This window comes from Podarcis filfolensis, assembly GCF_964270895.1.
Source record: "Podarcis filfolensis genome assembly, chromosome: 2".
Lineage (NCBI taxonomy): Eukaryota > Metazoa > Chordata > Lepidosauria > Squamata > Lacertidae > Podarcis > Podarcis filfolensis.
Genome location: NC_139605.1, coordinates 69,015,653 through 69,042,546, shown reverse-complemented (window position 1 = coordinate 69,042,546; position 26,894 = coordinate 69,015,653). Strand labels below are relative to the sequence as shown.

Here is a 26,894-nt window from a genome sequence, read left to right as displayed (position 1 = left end):
TATATATTTCTGTGCATTAAAGGAAAGGTGCTAGTTCAGGCGGTAGAGCATGAAACTCTTAATCTCAAGATCATGGGTTTGAGCCCCACGTTGGCAAAAGATTCCTGCATTGCAGGGGGTTGGACTAGATTCTGTGATTCTATGGAGCCACCTCTTTATATATTAGGCTTCCTAACAGGAGTGCCCCCTGTATAAACCCGGGCACAGGAATCTGTGAACCAAATATGGGTCTCTAACAGCCGGACAACAGACATTTGGCCTTCAGTTATGTTTTGGGCTGAGATCTGTAGAGCAGCCCCATGGCCAACAGACGACAAAACTTTCCCCTAAATGTGATCACCGTGCTGTGCAGTCTGTAGAATTGACTTTGTTTTTCGTCGAACTGTCGTTTTCTAGGCTCTTGCTTCCACCCTGCTTCTTGTACATAGCTTTATTCTTCTTTCTTAGTGTGCCAACATTGGTCCAGCAGACTACAATTATGACGAGACTATCAGCACTCTGCGATATGCCAACCGTGCCAAGAACATCAAGAATAAGGCTAGAATTAATGAAGATCCAAAGGATGCTTTGCTTCGCCAATTTCAAAAAGAAATTGAAGAACTTAAGAAAAAGTTGGAGGAAGGTAACCTGCCAACTCTTTTCCACCAGTCCTTTTTCAATAGAGATGACAAGCAGGTAGTAGAAATAGCACTGAGTGTCCAAATTACCTTAATAACTTTTCAAATGGCAGAGAAATTCTGATTGTTAAAATGCTTAAAGATTTTGAACCTGTCCTCAAAGGAGAGGAGTGGGGAACCTTTGGCACTCCAGGTGTTGCTGAACTACAACTCCCATCTGCCCTAGCGAGCATGGACAATGGCCAGGGGTGATGGGAATTGTAGTTTGGCAACGTGGAGGGCCAAAGGTTCCCCACACCTGCTGTGGGGTGTACAGAATGACACCCCCTTTAATTCTCACAACCTCTTGAGGTGGGTTAGTGAGAGTGAGCAACTGACCCCAAAGTCATTGTATTAGAACCCAAATATTCCCAAATCTAAGTCAAGTACTTGAACCACTACATCATACTTGCTCTGAACTTCAAATTAGTGCTTAATTCCTTTCAGTAAAATATTACATCTGCCCACTAGATGGTACCTGGAGCTAAGAGTAGATTGCCGGTTACTTGTTTTTCTTTGTTTAGGCTTGCCTGCAACTAGTGTTTTACTTATTTAACAAAATTTATATGCTGCTTGGTTGTAAATAGAACCTATAAGTGGTTTACACACAAAAAAACCCCATTAAAATTGTTACTAAAAAGTGTTAAAAAAGTATTTTTTATAATTAAAATTGGCAGTTAAGCTAAAAGCAGATTAACACACGTGTCAACTATTACATGTCTGGATACATTTGCCTAAACAAAAATACTTTTAGCAGGCACTAAAAATAATAATACAGGGGTTACCAAACTGGTCTACAGACAACCAGTAGTTATGAGTTTCATTCAAGTGGTCTAGTGAACAGTAACTGAAAATGGTGGGTGCAGCACACTAAACATACTGATTTCTAATTATATTTTTATTGCTTCTCTTATATTGTATTTTATATTTTATTAGTTCTATGAATTTGTAATTGTAATACAATAAGAAACAATGTAATAAATAAAAAGCAATAGCAATCACACAGCATCTAGCACAGCTCAGTACAATTGCTACAATAGGTAGAAAAATCATGAAGTGGCTTGCCAAGATTTTTTGATATTTTCACGCGGGCCACCCGGAGGAAAAGTCTGGAAACTACTGGAGCACAGCAAAGGCACCTGCCTGATGTCAAAGGATACAGCAAAATCAATTTGATAAGGACCAGGCCCACATCCAGTTGCTAATGGTAATCTGTTTGGCAAAGTTTGCCAGGCTCCCTCGCAGTCTGATTTTCTAGGAAGGGTGAGAAAGGAAAATGGACGGAACTAGGGTGAGTTTTAAATTAAGATAATGAAGTGTATGGGTGCCTCGCTGATGTAACAATAAGCTGTAGATGAGCACTGACTGAAGAGTGTCTGTTTCTTGGATAAGCTACTAAAAAAACACAATAATACTATAGGCGAAGAGATCTCTGGCTCTGAGACGAGTGGCTCTGAAGATGATGATGAAGACGATGATGGGGAGATTGGAGAAGATGGAGAAAAGCGGAAGAAGCGAAGAGGTAAGGTGCTGGAAAAAAATAGCCGCAGTTCGCCTTTTAATTATCTGTATTTTGCTGTAATTATCATGGCTCTTTTAGAAGTGTTGGAATTGCTTACTTAAAAGATAAATGCTGTTTCTGCTTGCACAACACACTTGTGCTAGTTTTCTTGAATAACGTGGCTCTTAAGTGACAGTATGTTCATAGTTCAGGAATTCACAGGTATTTGAGTTCTTGGTTGATTTTTTTCTCAGCAATTGTAACAGGGAGGGTGCACGGGTAGTCAGAAAATCTGGGTTGTATGAAATGCTGTAAACTGTCAAGGGTTGTGCATATCAAGGTGGTCACTGTCTTGTCTCAATACTTTGGTGTACTTAGTACAGGCTTTTTTATTTTAGGATATACACTTGACTCTTGAAAATACTACTGGAAAGCAAGCTCCACTGAACCAACATGTTAGTGCCTGGATTTTGATTGTGTAGCTGGAGAGATCTAGCTGTGAACATATTTGATGTTCAGCCACAGTTGCCAAGGAGTTTGCTGTATGGGCCTCTCTGTGTTTATGCCATGCTCATTCCTAAGGAAACACCTTGCCACATCTGCAAATCTGTTGCATCCTTCTGTTATCTTCCTTTTGGGAATGAGGGAGCAGTGGTGATGGGTCTTTTAATCATTTCTTTCTAAAGACAGTTGCCTTATACTGAGAGACCCATTGGGCCATCTAGCTCAGCATTGTGGGCACTGACTTGCAGCAGCTCTCCAGGGTGTGACTGAGGTCTATCCCAAGCCCCCTTGAACATGCTAGGGATGGAACCAGGGACCACTGGCATGCAAAGAAGATGCTCTGCCAGATTCTGTTTTCTCTGTAAATAGAAATCCATATATTTTATCCATAACAACATAATCCAAACAACATAATCATAAACCTGAAATAATTTCATCCATTTAAACCACATGCAAAGTCATGATTTTAACACTGAGCCCTCACAGCACATTTTTAAATTAGTGTGAAAAGAAAATTGAAGTTCAATCCCAAGTTATCAGCATAACTTGATGAATTCTGTAAACTAATTTCAGGCTTACATGCAAGCAGATTAGGCTAAAGTGATGCTCCCATCTATACTTTTTACCTTTGGGCCAAAGAAGTAAATAATTAAATTGATTTAAACATGAATCAACTGAATCTTTGAAGTTTTTGCAAACTTTTTCTTCTTGTTAAATAAGCCTCTTGTAGCACTAAGGATATTGACCAGGTCCTCACGCTCATGTGTTTCCTCACTGTGACACCCCATGCTGGGAGGTTTTGCACTTATTTGAACATATTTAAAACATATACAGCTGCATATTGGACCTGCCAGAGAACAGGGCAAGGAGATTCTGTGGCTAACTGAATGCAGGATCTCTTGGTTGGAATGTTGTTGTCTTCATCAGTGTTGGGGAACCTATGGTCCACAGGCCTAGTAGGGCATGACAGTGGTCCTAATTAAGACTTTAAAACTGTTTTCCCCAAGCCGCACCCACCTGCCCAACACTTGACATCAAGTGTGACATCAGGTGTGGGACAACTAAAGACATGCTTGAATTGGGGTACGCTAGGCAGTTTCCCATTAGTAGTTTTCTAGTGCAGCCAATGGGGCTGTGCTCAATGCCCATCAGCTGATGGGTTTCTTCACCTTTGAAGGAGATGATCTCAGTGCCAGCTGGGAGGGCCCTGCCAGCATTGAGCCATGGAGGGTGGGGGAAGTAAAGATCCACTTCACTTCCCAGCACCCAATCTATATGTATGAGCCTAAATTTTCTTTATCTTTACCATGCATGGAGGAGGGAGAGAATGCCTGAACAGGCCTTGTGTTATGTCTGTTTAAATCATGAGTAGCTCAATGGGTCTAAACCCTTCCTGCATTAAAAAAATAAATAGGTGTCTGCTCTGTTGACATTTCTTCAGTGGGTTTCTGTCTTCTGCTTAGATTGGTGTGTGTTTTTGTGCAACTAGTGTTCGTTTATGGGTCTGAAAAGCTAGTATTGCTAGATGGTCTGTCTGATCTGTGCTCTCATTCTGAAACAGTGGGTATTTAATAAAAATCCTGACAATTTCCTTGATCACAGTGAAGAGGAGCAGGCTTATTTATGGTCATGCTGCCTCCAGATTTGTTCCGGTTTCAGAGCAGTGTGCAGGCTTGTTGCAAGATCTCTGATCCTATTCAGTTCTGAGCGGAAGAGTCACTCTCATTTAGTAATAACAACTGCTGGCTTTATTCTTATCCAAGCTGATTTCTTATTGTTGGGCAGCTAAGATGAAACTAAAATGTTTCTGAGGGTGAAGCTACCTGCCTATGGCATCATAACAGTAATTTTGAAGCTAGTTTTTCAAAAACTGCTTCATTGCCCATCCATCACCCTGCTCCACTCAACTGCCAGAGTTTTGTGGGAACAAAAGGGTTCTAAAGTAAGTGCTGGTGCTGTTTGAACCAAATTAAGCACACAGCTTACCAGTTATCCCTGTACATGTGAAAACATGCACAGCAATTCATTAGTTTTGTGACAGGGATTGGCATGGGGAAGATGGATGTGAGGCTCAAAATAATGGTCCGAAGGAGGAAATTATTTAACCTGTTGGATGGGATATAGTCCCTATTGCATTCTTTCGCATTCTCATGATATGTAATTCAGAAGTGCAGTCCCCCTCCACATGCTCAATTCTTGACTTGAGGTTAAATGTAAATCTTGGCTGCATCCCTTTGAGCAATAGACCACGGGGTGCTACCATTCAGATGTCTTTGTTCCAATGTTAAAGGTCTGTGTCCTTTTCCTTCTTCCAGATTGCGTCCTTGTTCAGTTTCCCATTTATCCATTGCTAGTCACAGTTAATAAGTGACCCAACACCGAAACTGTTTTATTGAAAAACACCACATTGACTGCTAGAAGAAGTGAGAGAGGCACACATTCCCTGAGACCAAGGCAACTGTCAATTGCCTCAGTTGATTATTATTATTTATTTAAGCCACTAAGATGACTTGGGTCAATCAGTCATGTGTAACACTGCAGCTGTACATAGGAAGACGATGAAAATGGGATTGTGCAACATGAAACCAGTCTCTCTGAGCTTCTTGTCCTTTAGAGCTAATGCTTAGCATGTGTTTCTTTCATCTTGTTTCTTCCATGGGGCCTGCTTCTCTGTTTTCCAGGCAGTAGCAGCAGCAGTAGTTCAGACTCTACATGCTCTGTCATAGAGAAACCTCTGGATAAATCCTTCACTAGTGAGTGGGAGCTCTTTGGTCATCCAGTGAAGTTTTGGCCTTTCCATAACCTTTGCACTCTTTGTTTTGATGCTGCATTTTGCTCCCTGTCCACAACATTGGTTTTGTTCAGAGTGAAATGTGGATTCTTCCCCACCCACCTACCCAAGTTAAAGCATGTTTTTTATTCCCCTTTGCTGCTTCAAACTTCTTGTGGAGGGTGGTGGTGGGGAGAGAACTGTTTGAGATTAATCTTTGGCTAAATAGCCAAGGACCGCAAGAATACATGTTAGTACTGGTCATATAAGGTGGCAGGAAACGAGTGGATTTTTTGGCATTGGGTGATGTTCTCTAAAATCATAGCTTTATACTGATATACAGTCGTATATATTTCAGTAGGATGTTAACAATCTTTCTCTAGATATATATATATTGGAAAAGTTGCTAAGCAAGTGTGCATAGTTCCGTAATCTTCTAGAAAACTCGCTGAAACTCTTTAACGCTAAACAAGGAAAAACTTCACACTCCTTTCCTGGGCCAAAAAGCTCTGCTTGCGCAGAGGCCTCTACAATATGTGTTGGCATTTCTCCTTCTGCACATCAGAAGGAGTGACTGGGAAATCCCTGCACCTGTGGGACTTACTGTGTATCTTGGAGCTGCTAAGTTGCAGCATTTAACTGTTGTGGGTAGACATGTCAATTTTGGTGCTGATGAGGTAGAACAAGGTTCAAGGGGTTTTTATTAGGCACTTTTTATTAACAGTTGGAAACAAATGAGCTGCATCTTCTGCTTCTAACCACTGCTCTTAATCACAACGGGATGTTCTCATTTGAAGAACACTTTCGGTTCACAAAATAACCTTGAGCTTGAAAGGAGCGTGTGGCATAGATTGGGCTTTCAGGTTTTAACAAAAACTATTCTTCCCATTCTGTGACTTCTTTCCCCCTTTCCTGTTCTTTGCATGTTGCATGTTTTCATTGCATTTGTTCCTTCTCCCCCAATGCTACTACTTCTCTTTGATGGCACCAGCTAAATTTGCCACTTTACCTCTATGGAAGCACCTGAGTTTCTAGAATCAAAACTATGCAACTCCCAGCTGAAATTAACACTGAAATCTTATGAACTCTCCTACATGTGTGATTGGTCATGTGAGATGCAACAGCCAATTGGCAATTTGCTCGAACGCCAAGTAAGCTTAACTGGACATTTATGGCAATTGGCTATGTCAACATGCTCTGGTTTTAACTGAGGGTAGTAGATCACCCTCTTGGATGTTTCTTAGAGCATGATCTTTGTGAGAGGCTTGCAGCTTGAACAGCAGAATTTAGCATAATATTGTTGAGAGAAACAATGTTATCCTCCAATGTACTGAAGATTAATGATACTCTTCAGTATAATTTGGGGCAGCGATGATCACATTTAATCTTGCATTTTGGAGTTTTAATTTGCTGGTTTTTCTTTTCTTTTTGTCTATGGAAGCATATTTTGATGAATGCTTTTACTTAAGATCTTGTTTCTTTTTTTCTTTTTGTAAAACAAATCAAGCCAATAATGTGTTTCTTTTTTCCCTCCCCACCCACTTCCTTTGTGCGTGTGCTGCCTCTCTGCGATTTGTTTGCCTCTTCCTCTTAAAATGCAAGATCAATCAGGTTGGTGTGTTTGATTTGCACTCCATCTAATACAGTTGAAACTGCTTAATATTTTGTTAAGAATGCCTAGCTTTTTCTCTCAGACCTCCATTCAAGATGCCCCCAAATATCTTAGACAGTGTTAATGGATCCAATGCAGTTCTACACTGAACTGTCACCACTTGAGCAAAGCTTTTCTGTGTGTGACATTATCCAAATGTAGCTGTGGGAAAGAGCAAGGGTAGTCTAAGGGATTTCCCCTTACAGCAGCAATAAAACTGTTGCTCCTTTTCAAGATATAATCAGTCTAGATGTATCCAGATAGCCTAAGATGTGGGGGCAAGAGAGGGGAGAGCAAAATGGGGCAAACAAAGTAATGATTCTTTCCCCCCACCCTTCTTTTTCTACCCTCGAATCGCAGTGCAAAGAGTTTTCTTTTGGTTTTGCAAACCTGCTTTTAGCTTTTGTACCCCTTCTGTCATGATAATTTTGTTCCTTCATACATATATCTTTTATTTTTCTGTTATTCTGACTATATACATTCTAATTATTAGTTTTAAAAGTGCTGGCCTCTTTAGGTACATGTGGCTGTTGTGTGTCTTTTAAAGTAACTTCCAAATTGATTGAGTTACAGAAAACATTCTGCAGTTAATTTGATATACAACTGTCCTTTTCTAAATCAGCAATTTATTCCCTATGTTACAATTCTTCATTCCAATCACTGATTCTCAGCAGATGATTGTTATGATAATTATTTGGGTTTTTTAAAATCACTCATGCCTCTAAATAAATTAGAATTCTGCTATATGGCTGGAGGACATTTTTGAGGGCAAATGCTCCAGGGGTGACTATATTAGCAAATATTTCGATAAAAATTTCAGCTCCTAGTAAATAATTAAAAAACAATCAGTAAGATAGAGCAGGGCTATCACCAGAGTGTTGTTCTTTCTCTCTCTTACAGTTGTGCATTCCTGTAGCTTCTGAGTTAATAGTAGCAGCCATAGGCTCTTTAATTCTTGTTATAACAACTAATCTAATTTTTTTTAATGATAATTCACATATTGGGACTATGTATGTATGTATGTATATGCTTGATTTATTTAAACCTGCACTTGGTTCTCCTGAAAGGAAAGAAGAAAGTTTCTCCTGACAAGATGATAGAGATGCAAGCGAAGATTGATGAAGAAAGGAAGGCTCTTGAAACAAAGCTTGATATGGAAGAGGAAGAAAGAAACAAGGCCCGGGCAGAGCTGGAGAAGCGGGAGAAAGACCTGCTTAAAGCACAGTGAGCAATGCTGAAATTGGAATAGAATCATGTTTGCCGTTTGTATAGAATTACATGGTTGTAATCCTGTGAAGCAAATCGGTATGATTGTCAGGCTCAGGCTGAGAGAAAGTGGCCTGCCTAAGGCTCCATCATGATTTTATGGCAGGAGTGACATTCAAATCCAGGACTTCCTGCTTCATAGCTCAGTCTCTTAGGTGGCACAGCTCATTGGTGATAAGGGCATGTTGAGATTTGGTTTGAGATGTGGTTGGGGGCATTTCAAGTGCATGTGGGATCTTGGCAAGGTCCCCAAAGTGGGAGGATTTGAACTGTACGTACGTACGTACACACACACACACACACACACACACACACACACTGCTTGCCTGGCAAGGTATAGAAGTTAACTTATGAAGCATCTTGCTCACAGTGGCAATAGACCAGGCATGGCCAAACATGGCCCTCCAGATGTTTTTTGGGACTACAACTCCCATCATCCCTAGCTAACGGGACCACTGGTGAGGGATGATGGGAATTGTAGCCCAAAACATCTGGAGGGCCGAGTTTGGCCATACCTGCAATAGACCCTGCCTTGCAACAGCTCGTTGACACTTTGGGCATGCATACTTTATCATGCACTCTAAAAACGCCCCTTCTTTGGGAGACTTGCACACTCCAGAGACCCCAAATGTAACTGGAATGCTCATGCATACACCCCACACATACAGTTGCATTTTTCATATTCCTCTTTTGTGATTGTTCACAGGCTAAAGAAAGCTTTCTCTCTTCCTCTCCATCCCACCCTCTACAGACTTTCAGGCCTTGCATTCCAAACATGCATTCCTTGCCTACATGCAGTTCTCCAATATGTACAACTTCCCCCGCACCACAGATATACTGTGGGGCTGTTCAGATGTTAATCTGTACCAAGGAGAGCTGACGGGGTTTAATAAAGCCTCTGTTGTCTAATGCTCTCCCCTGCCCCCCACAGTTTGCACAGTTCTACAGAAGATGCTAAATAAATAAAGAGAACTGGGAGTGGGGACAAGATCTAGAACCTTCTGTCTTGCCCTCTTTGCAAACATCTTGAGAGCACAGCAGAACAGCAAACTAACAGAGATTTTGAGAGAACAGGGTGAGACTGTCTCCTTCTAGCAGCCCCTAGTGGATTGAAAAGTAGGCCCTGTTCAGCCCAGCTAAATTTAAGCAAGCACTAGGGAACAGGCTTAAGTCTTCCTACAGTGGTTGCTTGTTTTCTTACATTTATTTATTAGATTTAAAGGGAACTGTTTGGGATTTCGGGCATGCAGTGTGTGGGCCCCTCAACTGAAGTTGGAGATCTGTATGTAGCTTTAGAATCATTACGATTCCCCCTCCCTTCCTGTTTTTATCCAGGCAAGAACATCAGTCTCTTCTGGAGAAGTTGTCAGCCTTGGAAAAGAAAGTGATTGTGGGAGGTGTGGACTTACTAGCAAAAGCAGAGGAGCAGGAGAAGCTTCTAGAAGAATCCAACATGGAGCTGGAAGAGCGTAGGAAAAGAGCAGAGCAGCTCCGGAGGGAGCTTGAAGAGAAAGAGGTTGGATTTTGCTGCCCTGTTCAATTGCTGTGTTTTGAAAAGGCATTCACAGTACTTTTCTTTACCTGCATGTTGTGCATGTGCAGGCGAGACGAAGGCACATTTGAAATGAGAGGCAGTAGATGGTATCGATGTTTCTAGAACATGGTGATCCCTGAAAGATTAAATATCTTCCGCTTTAGTGTGCTATCACACTTGCTCAAGATATGTGTTTCTGTTTGGTGTCTGAAAGATTCCTGTCCATGTTGAGGGAATAAGCTTGTCCAGATTACAAATGATTAGAGAGAATTTGGCTCTAGGCCAGGGGAAGCTTTTCCCTCTACACGCCCTGGCTGTAGACCTGGGCCCAGAAACTAAAATGTGCAGGAGCTCAGCATGCATCACTGCAAAAACTTCCGTATAGGTAGCAGAGTTCCTCATGAGGCACTTGAGTGGGAGCCACAGAAATGGGGTTTACAAAGGAAACTTTGTAAGCTTTACAAAGGGAAAAAAAGAATAGTGGGTTAACTTCCATAAAGGCCGTCCCAGTGAAGGGAAGGATAGAGAGGAATGGGGAGTAAGAGAACAGCAAGCTGAAAGAAGGCTGCACAGTGATGCTTCAGACTTTGCAGGGCTTGAGGAGGTAGAAGCTGGAAACCTGGCAATAAAGAATGAGTGACACCTTTTTCTCTCCTTGGCTGCTTAAACATCCTATGGTCTTTTAAATGGGTTTATGGGAGGTGGTTATATGTTTTTGTTATGCATTTTGTGTTCTCATTTTGTATTTTTATGCTGTAAACAGCTCTGTGATGAAGAGCAGTATACAAATTTAATAAATAATAATAACAACTTGCCAGTAGACACTTTTGAACCAAAGTGATGGTGTGGGGACAAAATGGAGGTGAAATGGGGCTGTGAGGCAGGCGTTTACATAGGATCCCTGCATACACTTGTTAAGTGAATCATTCCCAAAAGCCAGGACTGAATAGCACCCTCCCACCAGCACATCAGTTTGGACAATTCTGGCTAACTTGTGGCATTTTTAATAATTTGCAAACAGCAAGAGCGTTTGGACATTGAGGAAAAGTACACCAGCCTTCAGGAGGAAGCACAAGGGAAGACCAAGAAGCTGAAAAAAGTCTGGACAATGCTAATGGCAGCCAAGTCAGAGGTCAGTGTCATAAAGTCTTCACGCTTGTTCCCACGTAAAAGAACAGTCCAACCCATTCCTGAGCCATGTTGAAGGCAGATATGAACATGCAAATGGCCCTTGACCCTTGTACAAAGAAAAGGTGGTGTTGCTCATGTTGGGAGTAAGAAAGAACCACAGAAGGAAATAGCATGGAATGTGTGAGAGTCATATGGCTGTTCCGGAATATTTGGTTATTAACGTAAGTGGACACATATACTGTTAGTATATGCTAACAATGCACACATATACAGGGTCATCAGTGTGCAGTGTGCCTTACATGATAACGTAAGCATTAAAAAAAATCTTGGAAAGAGCTCACTTAATTTTCCTTGCCAGGTGAGATGAGGTTGGTGGGAACTGGGGAGAGGCCCTTCTCAGTGGTTATGTCTCATCTGTGGAATGCTTTTCCCTGACTGGTACAAGAGTTACCACCCATCTTTTTGTTTTAGAAGTCAAGTAAAACTTTTTTCTTCTCTCGGGTTTTTGATGGTTTCATTGACTTATTTAATGTTTTGTTAGCTTTTAATTGTTTTTATAAGTCTTATGCTATTACATTGATTTTATTTCAGTTTATTCTTCATCTGCTTAAGTTTTATTATCCTCTGAGTGCCCCTTTAGTGAAAGTGTGCAGCACAACAAAATGCTCTGCCATTTGTAAGCCTCAATAATCGATAGCTTATAAAAATGGCACCTAACTTGAAACTTGGCATACATGATCTGCCTGATGAGGTCTATGAATGAGCTGAATTTCAAATTGATTCAGTAAAAATTTCCACAGAAAAACCAGCTTAAGCAAGCTGAAGATGAACATTTTTGCCATGTTTATTATACCAGTATATCATTTTTTATTTTATTTTTTATAATTTTGATTAAAACTACTGGTGGGCTTTATTCAGACTTGTCAAAGAAGATGCACTTTCATTGGTTTGGTGAAGTTCTGAGAAGCAGTTCAAAAGTAATCATTTGTTTTTTTTAAGCCTAAGGCAGTAACTAAATTTTGAAATGCAAATTTACCAGGGCTTCCGTGTTTGCTAAGGGAGCCACCTGGTGGATAATGTAAGCAATGCCCGTTTCTCTAGCTATGAGATATACAGTGGTACCTCTGGTTGTGGATGGGATCCGTTCCGGAGCTCCAGTTGGATCCTGAGGTTTCCACAACCGGAGGGACCGCTTCTGCGTGTGTGGCGAAACACTTCCAGATTTGTCAGTTTCACAACCCGAAGTTTACATTACCCGAGGGTAACGTAAGCCAAGGTGCTACTGTAACAGAATGGTGCAATGGTTAGATAAGGGATTGTCAATCTTTTTAGGCTACTAGACACATTTTGAAAATGAGAAACTGTTGTGGGAGGTCACAACGCACAACCATGTGTGTACGGCCCCCATGCCCCACTCAACACTGCAGCACCCTCCTACACACACTGACACAAATGTGCATACACCTCTAAGGATGGCAAAGGGTGCTAGAAGAGGGTCCCTCTGCATAGTTCCTTCTCAAAATTTCTCTAGCAATACAGTAAGCTTGGATGCTTTATAAGACCATATGAGATCCAGACAACATGGGACATCTTTGCAATCTGGCATTGGGCCTGAAAGACCAAGGAAGTGAGCACTATTTCTGTTGATTTTGAAGAACATTACCGTTTACAGAGCACATCTGTTAAGACATCAGCATAAGCTTCCACGCTTGGGTCAATATGAAAGAGCCTTAATGCTGGTGCTAAACTGGCATGCTTTTTGTTGATCAAGTCATGCCTGTTGACTTCATCATTGTTTTCCTTATTCTTCTGTGAGCTGATCTGAATGTCCTTTTAATTGAAAGTGGCTAAGAAATAAATAAAAAGTAGGTTTCCTTCCCTAACCGGTAATTTTCATTTGCTGGAATTACCTTCCACCAAATGGTTAGAATGGGAAGAAAGAATAATGGAGAAGATGAAAACAAATTAATGCTGGGTTGGGGCCTGTTCGTTTTTAAAACCACCAGATGGAAGGGGCTTTGACAGGTAGAAGTTCATTCTCTTAGAATGAACTGAGCATGAAAACACTCTTCAAGTATGATGCCAGGTTTGGCATGGGATGATCATGATTATCTTTACACCACGAGCTTTATGTGTCTGGTTGAATAGTCCATTTCTTAGGGGATGATCCTGGTTGTCGCTTCCTGATGGCTTGCTTTATAATTGGTATTCATAGATGGCAGATTTGCAACAAGAACATCAGAGAGAAATTGAAGGCTTATTGGAGAACATTCGACAGCTCAGCAGGGAGCTTCGTCTTCAAATGCTTATCATTGACAACTTTATACCTCAGGATTATCAGGTACAATAATTGAAGGAGCCCTGTATTTGTTTTGAGAGATTCAGCAATAATGACCCTGGAAGCCTTTTTCACCCTCGGGACCAGTTGTTACGTTAACAGAAGCTGTATACTTGCACCTCCCTTAGCATAGTTTCCCAAGCTGCCCTTGTTATGTCTGAATCTCAGACAGGGCCGGCTTACCCATAGGTGCTAGGGGTGCCGAGCACCTGGGCGCCAGGCTCCAGGGCCGAGATTTGGAGTCTGGGGGATTGAAGAGCCAAGCCAGTCAACAGCCACTGCCGAGCGGAGCAGAGCCCTTCAGAGCGCCACAAGCTTTTATGCTGCAGGCGCTGAGGCAGCTGGCCATCTACGCCCTCCTGCGCGCCTGGGATTGGCGGGCTGTTGAGGGGCCTGCCCAGCACACGCGCGCTGCTCACATGAGGCGCACAGCTTCCCTCCCAAGCCTCTGTGGGGATTGCTCTCCTCCCTCCGTCTGCAGTGGGGCGCTGGGCAGTTTTTTGCACCCCGGCGCCGCATATGCTAAAGACGGCCCTGATCTCAGAGGTCATGCACCTGTGTTACTTTCCCCACTTTTCTTCTGATTTTTCTTTCAAGGAAATGATAGAAAACTACGTTCACTGGAATGAAGATATTGGAGAATGGCAGCTGGTACGTAAGCACAGCTGCAATGCATGGGAACAGTGATGTGAAACCCAGTGGCGGTCAACAGGGTGGTGGCAGCACATACCTAGTCACCTGTCACTGCACCTGTTGGTGTGGCTTACTGGGATGTGGAAGGACAGCAAGGTCCGTACAGTGCTAAACCACAGGCACAGCTACTCAGGGCTTCCATCAGTGCATATGCACTGCACCAACTTCATCCCTCTCCAGTAAGCCTCAGCAGCGCTGGTGATGGGAGGTCAGGTAAGCTCCATTGCCCTGCCAGCTACTACCAGGGCAACATTAGGACAACCTGAAGGACCTTGATCTTTTATGTTATACCCCCTTTATTATCAGGACTTCCCATATTGTGTTGCTAGACACAAAAGCAGTAACCTACCTGAGTCAGTTTTTTATTATCCAGTGTAAAATACGTGGTCCACTCTTTCCATTAGATGGAATATCTGTGTCTTGCATCCGCTTGTGGAATGAATTCGCCAGGGAAGCTCACCTGGTGCCTTCGTTACATATCTTTAGGCACCAGGCAAAAACACTTCTCTTCTCCCAGGCCTTTCCAATCTATGGCCTATTTAAACAAATTATCTGTGTGGGGTGGGTGTTTTTATATTGTAAACGGCCCTGTGAACCTCAGATGAAGGGTGGTATAAAAATGTAATTAATAAAATCAAATGAATAAGCACCCGAGCCCTGTCAACACTGACTTCACTGATTTTGGTGCATGGCCAGGATTGCACCCTTAAAATGCTTCTGGGCATATTGAGGACAAAACCTGCCTCTTTTCAAATTGCCGAGATTGCCCTCCTTGCGACAAAGGAAGCCAAAGACCTCCCAGCAGTGTGGTTACTTGGTACAATATCTAATTTCCTTCCTTATCTCCTTTTTTTTTTCTTTTAAGAAATGTGTGGCATATACCGGAAATAATATGAGAAAACAGACTCCCGTGCCAGATAAAAAGGAAAAAGATGTAAGTGATCCTTTGCAAATGTAGGCTGCTGCAGTCCACACTTTTCCAGCTTTCTACACTTGCATTTTTTGTATAATTTCCTTCAGCTTTGATGCTATACTTTGGTATGACCCACAAATGTCCACTCACAGTGTCTGTTTTACCCCCTCCTCAGCCCTTTGAGGTGGACCTTTCCCATGTATATCTAGCTTACACAGAAGAAAGCCTGAGACAGTCTTTGTTGAAACTAGAGAGACCAAGGACTTCCAAAGGCCGATCAAGACCCAAAACTGGCAGAAGGTAAGGACTGTGTGGCGATCACACAGGCTCCCCAGATGTTTGACTGTCTATTGATCCCTGTGCCACCACTGTGATTGCTTCCCCGCTGCCACCAACCCGTTTCTCTCGGGTACACATAGAGTCCAGACAATTGTTAACATTAAACCAAATAAACAAGTTTATTTTATAAGCATTAACAAGTTTATGGTTTTTCTTGTCAATTTCTTATTCTTAGTTTCAATACCAGCCTATACCTTCCTATTACCTCTAACTGATTATCCCAACTGTCTATCTGACTCCTCTTAACAGATTCTCTCACTCTCTCACATCAAACTATCCCAACCCACAGACTTATCCTCCCTCTCTCTTCTCTAACACCCGACTGACCTCTTAACAACACTAACTCACTCTCTAACTCCTTCCCTTGGATTCCCAGTTGCCAATCACTTCACACTCATTTAACCCTTTCCTTATGACCCAGCACGATGTCACCTAGGAGGGCAAATGCCACAGACTGCTATAGGATATTGTGTTTTGCACCATCTTGAAACTTTGTCCTCACCCCCATTCTGCTCAATGCCAAATAAAAACTCAATGAATGCCCATGTTGCATGTCTGAAGCTGACCTAAATTGCAAAATTGGGGGTGTCCTTGCTGTGTGCATACCAGGGCCAAAGGGTTCAGTTTGTGTATGTTGTCAACGTTCACTCTGCTTGGGGAACCAGTGAAAAATTATAGAAGTGAAATAAATAAAAGTAGCTCTCAAATGGAATGTGGTTGCAAATTAGGAGAATAGAAGCCACTGGCCACTCACAAGTTTACAAGTGGGCAAGAATCTTTTCTGTCCCAAGAGGATATATTTTTAGCCCAGGGCCATACTGAACTTAAAGCTGTATTTAGGGACATTGCTTCCCTAAAAGTATATTAGATTAATCTACGACAAATTATACTCCCTGCCCCCCGCCCCCAAACTCTCTGCTCTCCTTGCCATTGAATCCATGGTTGCTATTGATTACCACAAAATTTAGACATGTTTAACATGTATTAAACATTTTTAAAAACATGTCAGTGTAAGCACCTTTTAAATGTTTCGTTGTGACCATGCGCATACCTTAAATGAGAGCATCTTAGCTTCCTCCTGAAATCAGCCTGGTTTCTTGATTTTGTCTGTTATGTGTACTTTGATTTGACAGCATTAATTTCTCTCTTCATATAACTTTCTTTCTCCTCTCCCAACAGAAAACGTTCTGCCAAATCAGGCGCTGTGATCGAGTCGTTGCTGCAGTAGACTCTGACAGTGGTGGGACTGCAATAAAGATTAGCGTGTGGCTTAATACTTGGCCCAAATATGCAGATTCTCGTTTCTGGAGATCGCAGAAGAGTTTTGATGTTTGGTTGACACAGAAGTAGCTATAAAGGGCTACACTTGTGTCTTGGAGACAACAAGAAATACATTTGTTTCCCTTGATTTGCTTTTATGTCATCTGTTACATGTATATTATGTTCAATCTAAACTAGATTGTGACTGTAAATTTGTCAATGTTACTAATCCTGCTTCGGGCAGTATGCAGGTGAAGCTGTTGAGGATATGTGGTGTGTTTAAAATGAACTGAATTGACTGGAAAAGGTTTTGTGTGTGACTGAATTATAACCAGGATTCCACATCCTGATAGACCTGTTTTGCTTCCATTTGCCTCTTGTGTTGTTCTGCCTTTGCGCCACTGCAGACTTATTCTGGTAGCTGCAAGTTCTTGGGATGCTCTGAATCCCCTTCTGTCTTAAGTATCCCCTACCACATATGTGCAAATAACTTATTAATTTCTTCAGCATGTACTTCATGTGCATAGACTTTTCTCCGTATTGTTATACAAAGATGGACTGTTGTAGACCTTAGGTGGTGATGGGACGTGTTTTGGTTCAGAGAGTAAAGACTGAGAAATCCTTTAGACTGAAGTTGCAGCATGCATTCTACATCAAGTGCCCACCACCTGATTATTTTCCCCAGCACTTGCATCAGTTACTAACACTACTCATTCTCCCTACCTGAGGCCATTTCTAGTCTGAGTGGACATTGTCATCTCTCACTCTTTTTACTGTTGAATCTTTCATCCCCCTTTAATTAGGTTGTGATGACTTTCTGTCTGTTGGATAGCTGTGGCAGTCTGAACTGAAAAATGAAATCCTGTGACATTATTATAGAAGGGGCTCTCATAAATAGTCTTAAATGTAGTATCGTGAACAAAACATACTAGGTTTTTCTTGCATTCGTGAACCTAAATCATCTGGCCAAACTGGTTTTTGGATAAAGCAGCTGAGTCTGGGAACGTTTTAGAAAGCCACCTTGGGCTTCATCCCTTCAGTGTTTCAGTGGAGGAACAATAAATGTTGTGAAGAATGTCATGAACTGCTCCATTGCCAATTACCAAGCGATGATTTACAGGGTGTTTACACAATGGTAGTGTCAGCAGGTTGGTGCATTCTTACCCTCTCTTTAGTTGTACAGTGGTACCTCGTTTAGGGTCCATTTTGTCCACGGCAAACCCGGAAGTACCGGAACAGGTTACTTCTGGGTTTGCCGCACGCGCAGAAGCGCTAAATTGCGCTTCGTGCATGCGCAGAGTGGCGTTTTGTCGAGCGTCCCTTTCGTCAAGCATCCGGGGCTCCAGAACAGATCCCGGACACAAAAGGAGGTACGACTGTACTTGTTTTGAGTTTAAAAGAAAAGTTTTTCCTTGTTCATCATTCCAGATATTTAGTTGGCACTAGGTTATTTTTCCAATCTCTTATTTATGAAGTGGTGCCACTACCATACACAATATTATGTGTTAATATTGTTTCTTTTGTAACTAAGTATATTGTGTGACAACTGCTGGAGATATCTGTTACTGTATGTATTTTGTAAGTCTTTAAATTAAACATGACACTAACTGTGCGACTTGTATTCTGAAAAATGTGTTGGTTGTTGTGAAATACTCCGATGCTCAAAATAATAATAATTTGTCATAACAGGATTTGCGATTGGACACTCTTGAGTCTTACTGATTTTGCTAAATTGCTATAGGCTGTATTGCTCACACACACATGAAAACTACTGACAATTTCAGCTAAATGTCAGCTGTAGGAAAAATTTAGCATGAATATGGAACGCAAACTTGGATTAAAAAAAATGGAAATGGGGAAAGACGAGTTTTTTGTTCATAGTTTGGTTCAACCCACTTATATAGGCATAAGGATTGGAGCTGATTTGATTCTTTTCGTACATAATGTATTCCTAACTCTATGATGGATTAGGAATAGATCAGTGGTTTCATTTCTAATCCATACATTGTTGTAATGGTCATTGCCAAAGGAAGGAATCTCCGCCCAAATGCTCACCTGTCTGATAGCCCACAGGTGAGTGACTCCACAATTGTGGTGTTATCAGAAGACGCACATTGGGCATGCAAATTGTGTCTGAAATACAGTGTGATTGCATCATCTAATGAAGAAATGTGATAGTTACAATCAACCAATTGGAACGCCAATGCATACATTGACCTTTGATTACTACTGAAACATTTGTCTTTCTCTTGATTAGCTTTAGTTTTGGAGATTTAAAATTCCTGCTTGTCAAGAGGTAGGCAAATTTCAAATGTTGTCCCTCAAAAGTAAGTTTTAGGAGGATCCTGGCAGACTTGACTCTTCAGTTTTTAAAATAACATTTTGTCGCAGTTGTGGGCACTTTTTTATATAGCTTGGGCCAGTTCTTTAGTCTTAAAATGCTAACAAATCTAAAATAGCACACAGGTTTTGTTTTGTTTTTCTCAAAAGTGGCATTCCAGGTTAGACACAGCCTTAGGACCATTTTGAACGAAGGAGCAAGAGACTCTTAACAGGAGCTTCAGTGAAAGTTCACAGCACCACAGTACAGTGCTTCATAGTCCTTTGTTGACTCACGCAATGCAAGTCCAACCTTGGTTGTCCACACACAGATGCCTCTCCAGCAGAGCAATCATCTTAATTTAGGAAAACTGGCCCAAAGCCTTTAATTTTTTCCTTAGTTTCAGTTTCAGCATCTGAAATGGTGTCTGCATGGGTTTTGTGGAGTTGTTTTCTTTAATGACTTAACCGGTTCCTGGACTACAAGAATAGGAGGAGATGTCTTGCTCCATGCCTTTGGAATTAGTTACCCTGTGTTCTTTACCATTCTAGCAACTCCTTATTAGTCCATGCCATCAAGTCTGTATATAAGGGCGTAAATACCAGGTGTAAAATTGGTCCCTATTTATTGTTTTGCTAACCTTTTTGAGAGTTAAAATTTCTGGTTGCATTGTGTACAAAGTGTGTTCCTTATGTTGTATATAGTGACACAATGTCTTGACATTGAGCATGTTGATGCCTAGAAATAAAAGAATTGGATTCCCAACATATTTGTGCAGTCTCTCTCTCTGCCAATTCACACATCACAGTGAGCCTTAGCTAATATCTTACAATGAATGAGCAGAATGCTATCATTTCACTCCTCCCCTAGCAAGAGTGGAAGCAACAAGTTTTGGTGTAGCATTATATCCAGATTGGGTATTGTGGTCTGGAAGCCAAAAACAAACCTTTGATTCAGAGAATGATGATGATGATGATGATGATGATGTATTATTTATATGCCACCCATCTGATTAGGTTGTGATTTTGTTGAGATTTTAAATTCATCAGTTTTGTGGTGAAATGCTTCAGTAGAGAGAAACATATAGGATAGTAGGCTCTCAAAGGCACGGAGAAAGGTTGTCCGAATCCCTGATTATTATCTTCCAAAGCAACTATTCTATTCTCAGCTTAAGAATGGAAATCGAAATACTGGTGGACAACAAAAGAGGTTTAAAGATGCCTCAAGGCAAATCTTTACAAATATAGTATGAGCACTGACAACTGGGAAACACTGGCCTGCAAGCGCTCCAGTTGGAGAACAGCATTTACCTAAGATGTCATGGACTTTGAAGAAACATGAATCCACAGTCACGGACTCACTGTTAAGACCGTTTTCATGGAAGACAATCTATGAGTGATCGCCAGAGATAAGAGAGATATACCATATACATGGGGGAAAGTTACAAAAAGCAGGAGAACTACCCCTTAGTGAAAGGCAGCTTCTTAAGGATTGTGCTTTGGTGGGAAGGAACAAGGTGGTAGTGATCAACACATTCACAGTAACCCATTAATCACACACCTACATCAGCACAACCAGATGCCTTCATCTGTCCCAGCTGCAACAATGCGTGTCTGTCCTATATCAGTTTCTACAGCCACGGCAGGCGCTGTGACTCCAATGATTTGACGTTACCCCCAAAGTCACACTTTTCCAGATGGATGTGATCTTCCCGGGACTTGCTGAGAAAGAGCAGGTAATGAATTTATTATTATTATTATTATTATTATTATTATTATTATTAAACCAATTTACTCTATTTCTATCTTTCCTCCTTTATTCTTATATATTGGATTACCTGACTTAATGGTATGTATTTGTGTGCCTGTTTTATAGTAAGCCACTTTGAGGGTTTGGACAGACATAAATGATGATTTAGAAAATTTAAACGCAAACATATAATCAGTACGGATTTCTCTCATGCTAATATTGCTTTTTCATCTCTACAACAAAAAGCAAAAACTGGAGTAAGTGTGTGCAGGAACCGTATGAGGCTTAGTATTTCTGCTTCCGTCATAGAAATGAAAATGGCCAAACGTGGGGAAGCAGAGATGCAGACTATGATTTGGGACACAAATAGGGGTAAAGGTGTCTGTCTGTCATTTTATTTCTTGTTTGATCTTGGTGTTATCAAGAAAAAGGGTTAAGGGGTAGAAGTGCCACTTCAGAAAGGGGGAGAGATAACAGATTTTTATCACCGTGACGGCACCAAAACTGCTAACACGAAGCAGAGGAAATGGTTATGATTATGTGAGTGGAGCAAATTCATAGGAACCATTGGAGAGGCATTCTCAGAATTTGCCCCAAACTGCAGTGGGGGTGTAGCAGCCCTGTCAAAGGAAGAACTGAAGAATCATATGCTAGTTTACAGGGGGTGGAAAATCAAAGAAAAGATGAATTCATTCCAAAATGGTATTTCATTATTCAGCAACATAGTATAACTCCACAACCACTGTGGTGAAAGGACGGAAGAGGCATAAAGGAGAAGAGAACAGTGCCAGAACACAAATGAGTAAAAATATTAATAATAATTGGGGGGGGGGGCAAAGCCTCAAAACAATGCTGAGGTATGAAGTACTATGTGCGCCCCATTTCTCTGAACAATGAGACTTAGGATTCATCCACACTGTCATTTAATTAGGATAGGGAGCTAATAAAAGAAGAAGAAGAAGAAGTTTATTATTTATACCCCGCCCATCTGACTGGGTTTCTCCAGCCACTCTGGGTGGCTCCCAACATAATATTAAAAAGAGGATAAAACATTAAAAGCTTCCTGTACCTCCATTAATTCACCACTGTCCATATGACGTTCCCCTTCAATCGCTGCCTTCCCATACTCTAAGAGTTAAAGAGATGCATCTATCTATCCTGGACCATTTACAGTAATTTCCCTTTTCAAAGGAAAAAAGAGGGGAAGAGATATTAGGTCTTGCTTGGCCAATGGAAGCCATATTCCATCCTCAACACATTTCAGTTTACACCTTCTGCAGGAATAAACAAATGTAAATTCTTGGAGTGCTTCATTCTTGAGACATGCCACTTGAAGTAGTCCAACACAGGATCAGACCATACATTCACAAACAGTTTTCAGAAGCCAGCCAGGGCACCAGTGAGGTTAACTGAATAATGCCTTTTGCGGACATTGTCGTATGCCCGGTCTCCAATCAGAGGGAAGATTGTAAGCATGTTCAGCTGCATGTGATTGCATGCAGGTCTCCCTATTCGTTGTGGAGATGGTGGGAGCCAGGCTTGTGTGACTCTGTTGCCTTCTTCATGGGCAGTGGTTGTGTTTGCAGCTAGCATCTGAAGAAGCCTATAGAAGTTTGATGTTTACCTATTTCATAAAAATATATATACTGTTCGATTGTAGAAAGGCAATCAAAGCAGTTTACACTGATTGTTCGTTGCAATCAATCACCTACAGAGGACATTTAGACAGGCACCTACAATCCTGATAGTTTGCCACCTGCTGAAAACAGATTTGTTTCACCAAGCGTGTTCAGAGAATTAATTTGATTTCATGTTGGTCATTCGTTCCTTAACTTATGATGTCAGAGTTTTATGATATTTTAATGATTTTATTGTACAACACCTTGATAGTTCTTTAAAATGAGCTGGAAGTTTTTATAATTTTTTAAAATAATTAAAATAAATTAATATTCTGTGTGGAAGGCATTATTTCACTTTGTTGGTTCTTTTGAGATAATTAGTGTGGTTGCTGGAGATGCTCTTGATTCAGAGGGTTGAACTATAGAGAATGTTTCTTTTGGAGTGTTTTGAATGTCAAATATTAAAAAGGAAAGAGAATTTCTGAATCAATGTAATTTTAAGCCCTGAATTTAGCGGTTTTATAGATGCTCCCCTTTTAACAGGCAATGTTTTACTTCTGTTGTGAAAGTGAAACACATAATTAAGATTTCTCCCCCTATACTCCCACCCCCCAAATTTAATACTTTACAATTGCTTCTATATTCCTGACATGGCAGCTCCAGGTGGGCACCCCAGTTGCTATGTCTAGCAGGTCTGGGAATGTGGTTCCACGTTTCTGTAAAGGCCTGTCAGGCTGGGGGGTGGGGGAGAGAGCTTACAAGAGCCGCCCACATTTTTATCGAGTATTTTCTTTTTCTTTGGAACAGCTCTCTTCTATATGCTTCTAATTCTTTAGAATACGTTCATCCTGAGTGTTTTTAAAATTCTCAGCTTGGCTCATGCCATGTTACCAAGGAAGGAGGAAGCCGAACGTTCAACTAACTCTCTTTCGTCATTCACTTAGCAGTTGTTACAGCTATTGTCACATTTCCCCACTAAAAATAAGTGTCTATTAGTTTTTCAGCATCTGATTAGTATTTACCCTGACATCACTAGAGGTATGCAATGCCTTTTAGATTGGCATAGGATTGTTGAGAGGCTGGAGGCTGACAGCAACTATGATTCTATTCTGAGCTAAAAATCACTATTTAATCCGCACAATGTCATTGTGGTTACTGGTAGATTCCAGTTTGCATCATCCAACCACAGTCTAGACCCAGAAGACAACAGAAGGAATAAGAGTAAAGTTATTAACTGACTTTTTAACTGTTCTTGGTTTCAACATCGATTTACGCATATAATATAACAGGAACTCGGCATAGATTTTTGGAAATTATTTTATTGATTTTTCTTGGTAAATCTGTACACAGATTGCTTGGGTTTGGGGGTGGGTAGGTGGGGGGATATTTATTTATTTCAACATTAAGTAGTGCCAACGATTAACTCAAACTCAGGGCAGCTCACAAATAAAAAAAAAATTGCAACAAAATATTGTAAACCAAGCAGTACTTATGCATTCCTACCCTGCCTTTTACATCATAGCATCCAACTAAAGGGAACCCAACTGCAGTATGTTTCAATGGGGGCAAGTGAAGAGATGTTTCTAGAGTTATTTTATTTTATTTTGTTTTATTTTTATTTTCTTTAATTCATTCATTCATTTGGCATATTAGTCACTTGTTACCTGAAGGCAGGGGTCGTCAACATTTTTGGACCAATGGGCACATTTCAAATTATGAAGGTGCCAGCCACAGAATGGCTGCTGGGTGTTTCTGTGATATATCAGAAAATGGCTGTGGAGAGGCGGACATGTCATAACACAAAAATTAAGAGAGTACAATCATGGTAAAGCTGTTCCATAACTGTACAGTGGTACCCCAGGTTAAGTACTTAATTCGTTCCGGAGGTCCGTTCTTAACCTGAAACTGTTCTTAACCTGAAGCACCACTTCAGCTAAAGGGGCCTCCTGCTGCTGCCGCGCCGCCGGAGCCTCCTGCTGCTGCCGCGCCGCCGGAGCATGATTTCTGTTCTTATCCTGAAGCAAAGTTCTTAACCTAAAACACTATCTCTGGGTTAGTGGAGTCTGTAACCTGAAGCATATGTAACCTGAAGCATATGTAACCCGAGGTACCACTGTATTTCCATACAAGAAAATTCTTAACCTGTTGAATTTCTGCCTGTCGTATTGCTGTCAAAGGTACAAAACCCAGCTTCCCCCAATAGTAACCATAAAGCAAAGCCTAGGCTGCCATTCTGTACCAAATTAGCTAGGAGTAAGGCCCTTTAAGCATAAAGACTTACCGTAACTCTGAATAGGCATGTATACCATTGTACTGTAACTTAATTATATTGAGTAGAATTCATTGTCACGCTTTCTCAGTCATGCTGTCTGTGCAAGTATTCCAGCATGTTAGATGGAACAACACCCCTCTGGGGTTCTTCAGATTCCCCAAAGCTCATTTTGTGTGTTACAGGGAACAGAGAGGGGGGAGAGGGGGGGAACCCATTTCACAAGCAGAAGTCCTTGTGCAGGGCTTCTAATCTAGACTTAGGAATGAGCAGTGAGGTGGTGAAGTTCACTGATGATACAGACAGAGTGTGAGACGCTCCAAAAAAACCTCTCCAAACTGAGTTAATAGAGGTGAAATTGTGAGTGCAGTTCAATATAGTGCAAAATGATGCATGTTGGGACAAAAAATAATAATAATCACATATACGCTCATGGGATCTGAACTATTTGTGATGGACCAGGAAGGAAACCTTGGGATCATAGTGGATAGTTCAATAAAGATGTCAACCCAATGTGCAATGGCCGAGAAAAAGGCAAATTCCATGCTACGGATCATTAGGAAAGGATCATTGAAATAAAACTAGCACTATCATAATGCCGTTCTACAAACCTATGGTACGACTTCATTTGGAATATTGTTCTTGAGGTAGCTTCACCACAAAAAGGATACTGTTGGAAAAGTTTCAGAAAAGGACACCCCATCAAGGTGATGGAGCGGCTCCTTTATGAAAAAAGCTTGCAGTATTCGGGACTTTTTAGTTTAGAGAAAATATAAGCAAGAGGTGACACGGCAGAAATTCATAAAATTAAGCATGCCTTGTAGAAATATTTGTATGCCTCTCTCGCACCACTAGAACTCATGGGCCTCCAAAGAAGCTGAATGTTAGAAGATACAAGGCAGATAAAGAAAGCACTTCTTAAGACTATGGAACTTCCACAGGAGACAGTGAGGGCCACTAACTTGGGATGGCTTTAAAAGGGTATTCGGCAAATTCATGAAGAGGGCTATCAAAAGTTACTAGCCATGATGACTATGCTCTGTCTCCGCAGTTGGAGGCACTAAGGCTTCTGAATATCCTACAAGAATCATCTGAAGCACTTCTTTCTGCGCCCTGGACACAATGCTGACCAGCGCCTCCATGAACAGCTGAGAGTTCAAAATGGCCCCCAGGCTGCACACCTGGTCCTTTAGGGCCACAGTTACCCCATTCAGAACCAGGGAGTCATCCACACCTGCCTGCCCCCTGTCCCCCAGAAACAGAACTTCTGTCTTGTCGGGATGTGACCTCAATCCGTTAACCACCCTCCAAACACCTCCAGACACTCACACAGGACGCTCACCGCCTCCAGTGATTATGATTCAAACTAGAGGAAGAGCTGGCACCCACAGCACGTTTATCAAGATATGAGTACCTGTACCTCATTTTTTTAACCAAAAAAAGAGAGAGCACTGAGTTGATTAACTCAGTAGGTGGCAATGGGGACCATGCTGTAGGGGACAAGTCAGTATCATTAGTCCCCATGTTTCCTGAGGAGGAAAGGTGAGAGGTGATTTATGAAATAAATGCTTAACTGTTGTCACCTACTATGCTCTTTTTATTAATCTACATCACTGGGTTGTCACATACAGACTGGAAAAATATATGTGTAGCTGGAACAATTACAGTGGTACCTCGGGTTAAGTACTTAATTCGTTCCGGAGGTCCGTTCTTAACCTGAAACTGTTCTTAACCTGAAGCACCACTTTAGCTAATGGGGCCTCCCACTGCTGCCACGCTGCCGCTGCACAATTTCTGTTCTCATCCTGAAGCAAAGTTCTTAACCCGAGGTACTATTTCTGGGTTAGCGGAGTCTGTAACCTGAAGCGTATGTAACCCAAGGTACCACTGTACTTCCTAGTCCTGAACATGGTTCAGCAGTTTGCGTAAGCTGCAGTCGAGAATCCACAAACATCACTAAGGACCTCATTCCAGAGGACTTGACAAAACCCTGGGACATGATGTTTTAATTTCAGGGTTATTCTAAGACTTGAGAGGCCTCTTGGCAAGAGTCGCCTCCTCTGCTAATGAGCATCCCTGATTGATTTACCCAGCAGAAGTGACTGTGCTCCTTTGACCAATGACACTATAACTGGCACCAGACAACTGCCATTTTAACTTCCCACAATGCCCCAGTGTATTGTTGCTTGGGAGCACTGCAGGAAATTAAAATGACAACCACTAATGGTGTCAAGCACTGGGAAGACATGTTTCAAAGAGAGAGAAAGGGGGGACGCCCTTATAAAAATGAGGAAGGGGAAAAATAAACCTTGTTTAATAATAATAATAATTTATCATTTCTACCCTGCCCATCTGGCTAGGTTTCCCCAGCCACTCTGGGC

At 41.4% G+C, this 26,894-nt stretch overlaps 1 protein-coding gene across 2 annotated transcripts in view; it reads left to right on the top strand.

Moving 5' to 3' along the window:
- The window catches only part of KIF3A (kinesin family member 3A), a 29,728-nt gene extending 10,085 nt beyond the window's left edge, over positions 1 to 19,643 (top strand). Inside the window, exons 8-18 of one of the 2 annotated variants that reach the window (XM_083600124.1) lie at positions 448 to 622; positions 2,077 to 2,178; positions 5,343 to 5,414; positions 8,150 to 8,306; positions 9,684 to 9,864; positions 10,904 to 11,014; positions 13,229 to 13,354; positions 13,949 to 14,002; positions 14,910 to 14,978; positions 15,133 to 15,257; positions 16,476 to 19,643. In XM_083600124.1, the coding sequence (XP_083456250.1) occupies positions 448 to 622; positions 2,077 to 2,178; positions 5,343 to 5,414; positions 8,150 to 8,306; positions 9,684 to 9,864; positions 10,904 to 11,014; positions 13,229 to 13,354; positions 13,949 to 14,002; positions 14,910 to 14,978; positions 15,133 to 15,257; positions 16,476 to 16,524 (1,221 nt within the window). In that variant the 3' untranslated portion in view covers positions 16,525 to 19,643. The remainder of the gene's footprint in view (positions 1 to 447; positions 623 to 2,076; positions 2,179 to 5,342; positions 5,415 to 8,149; positions 8,307 to 9,683; positions 9,865 to 10,903; positions 11,015 to 13,228; positions 13,355 to 13,948; positions 14,003 to 14,909; positions 14,979 to 15,132; positions 15,258 to 16,475) is intronic. The other variant, XM_083600123.1, reaches the window with a different exon arrangement.
- The last annotated feature ends 7,251 nt before the right edge of the window (positions 19,644 to 26,894 follow it).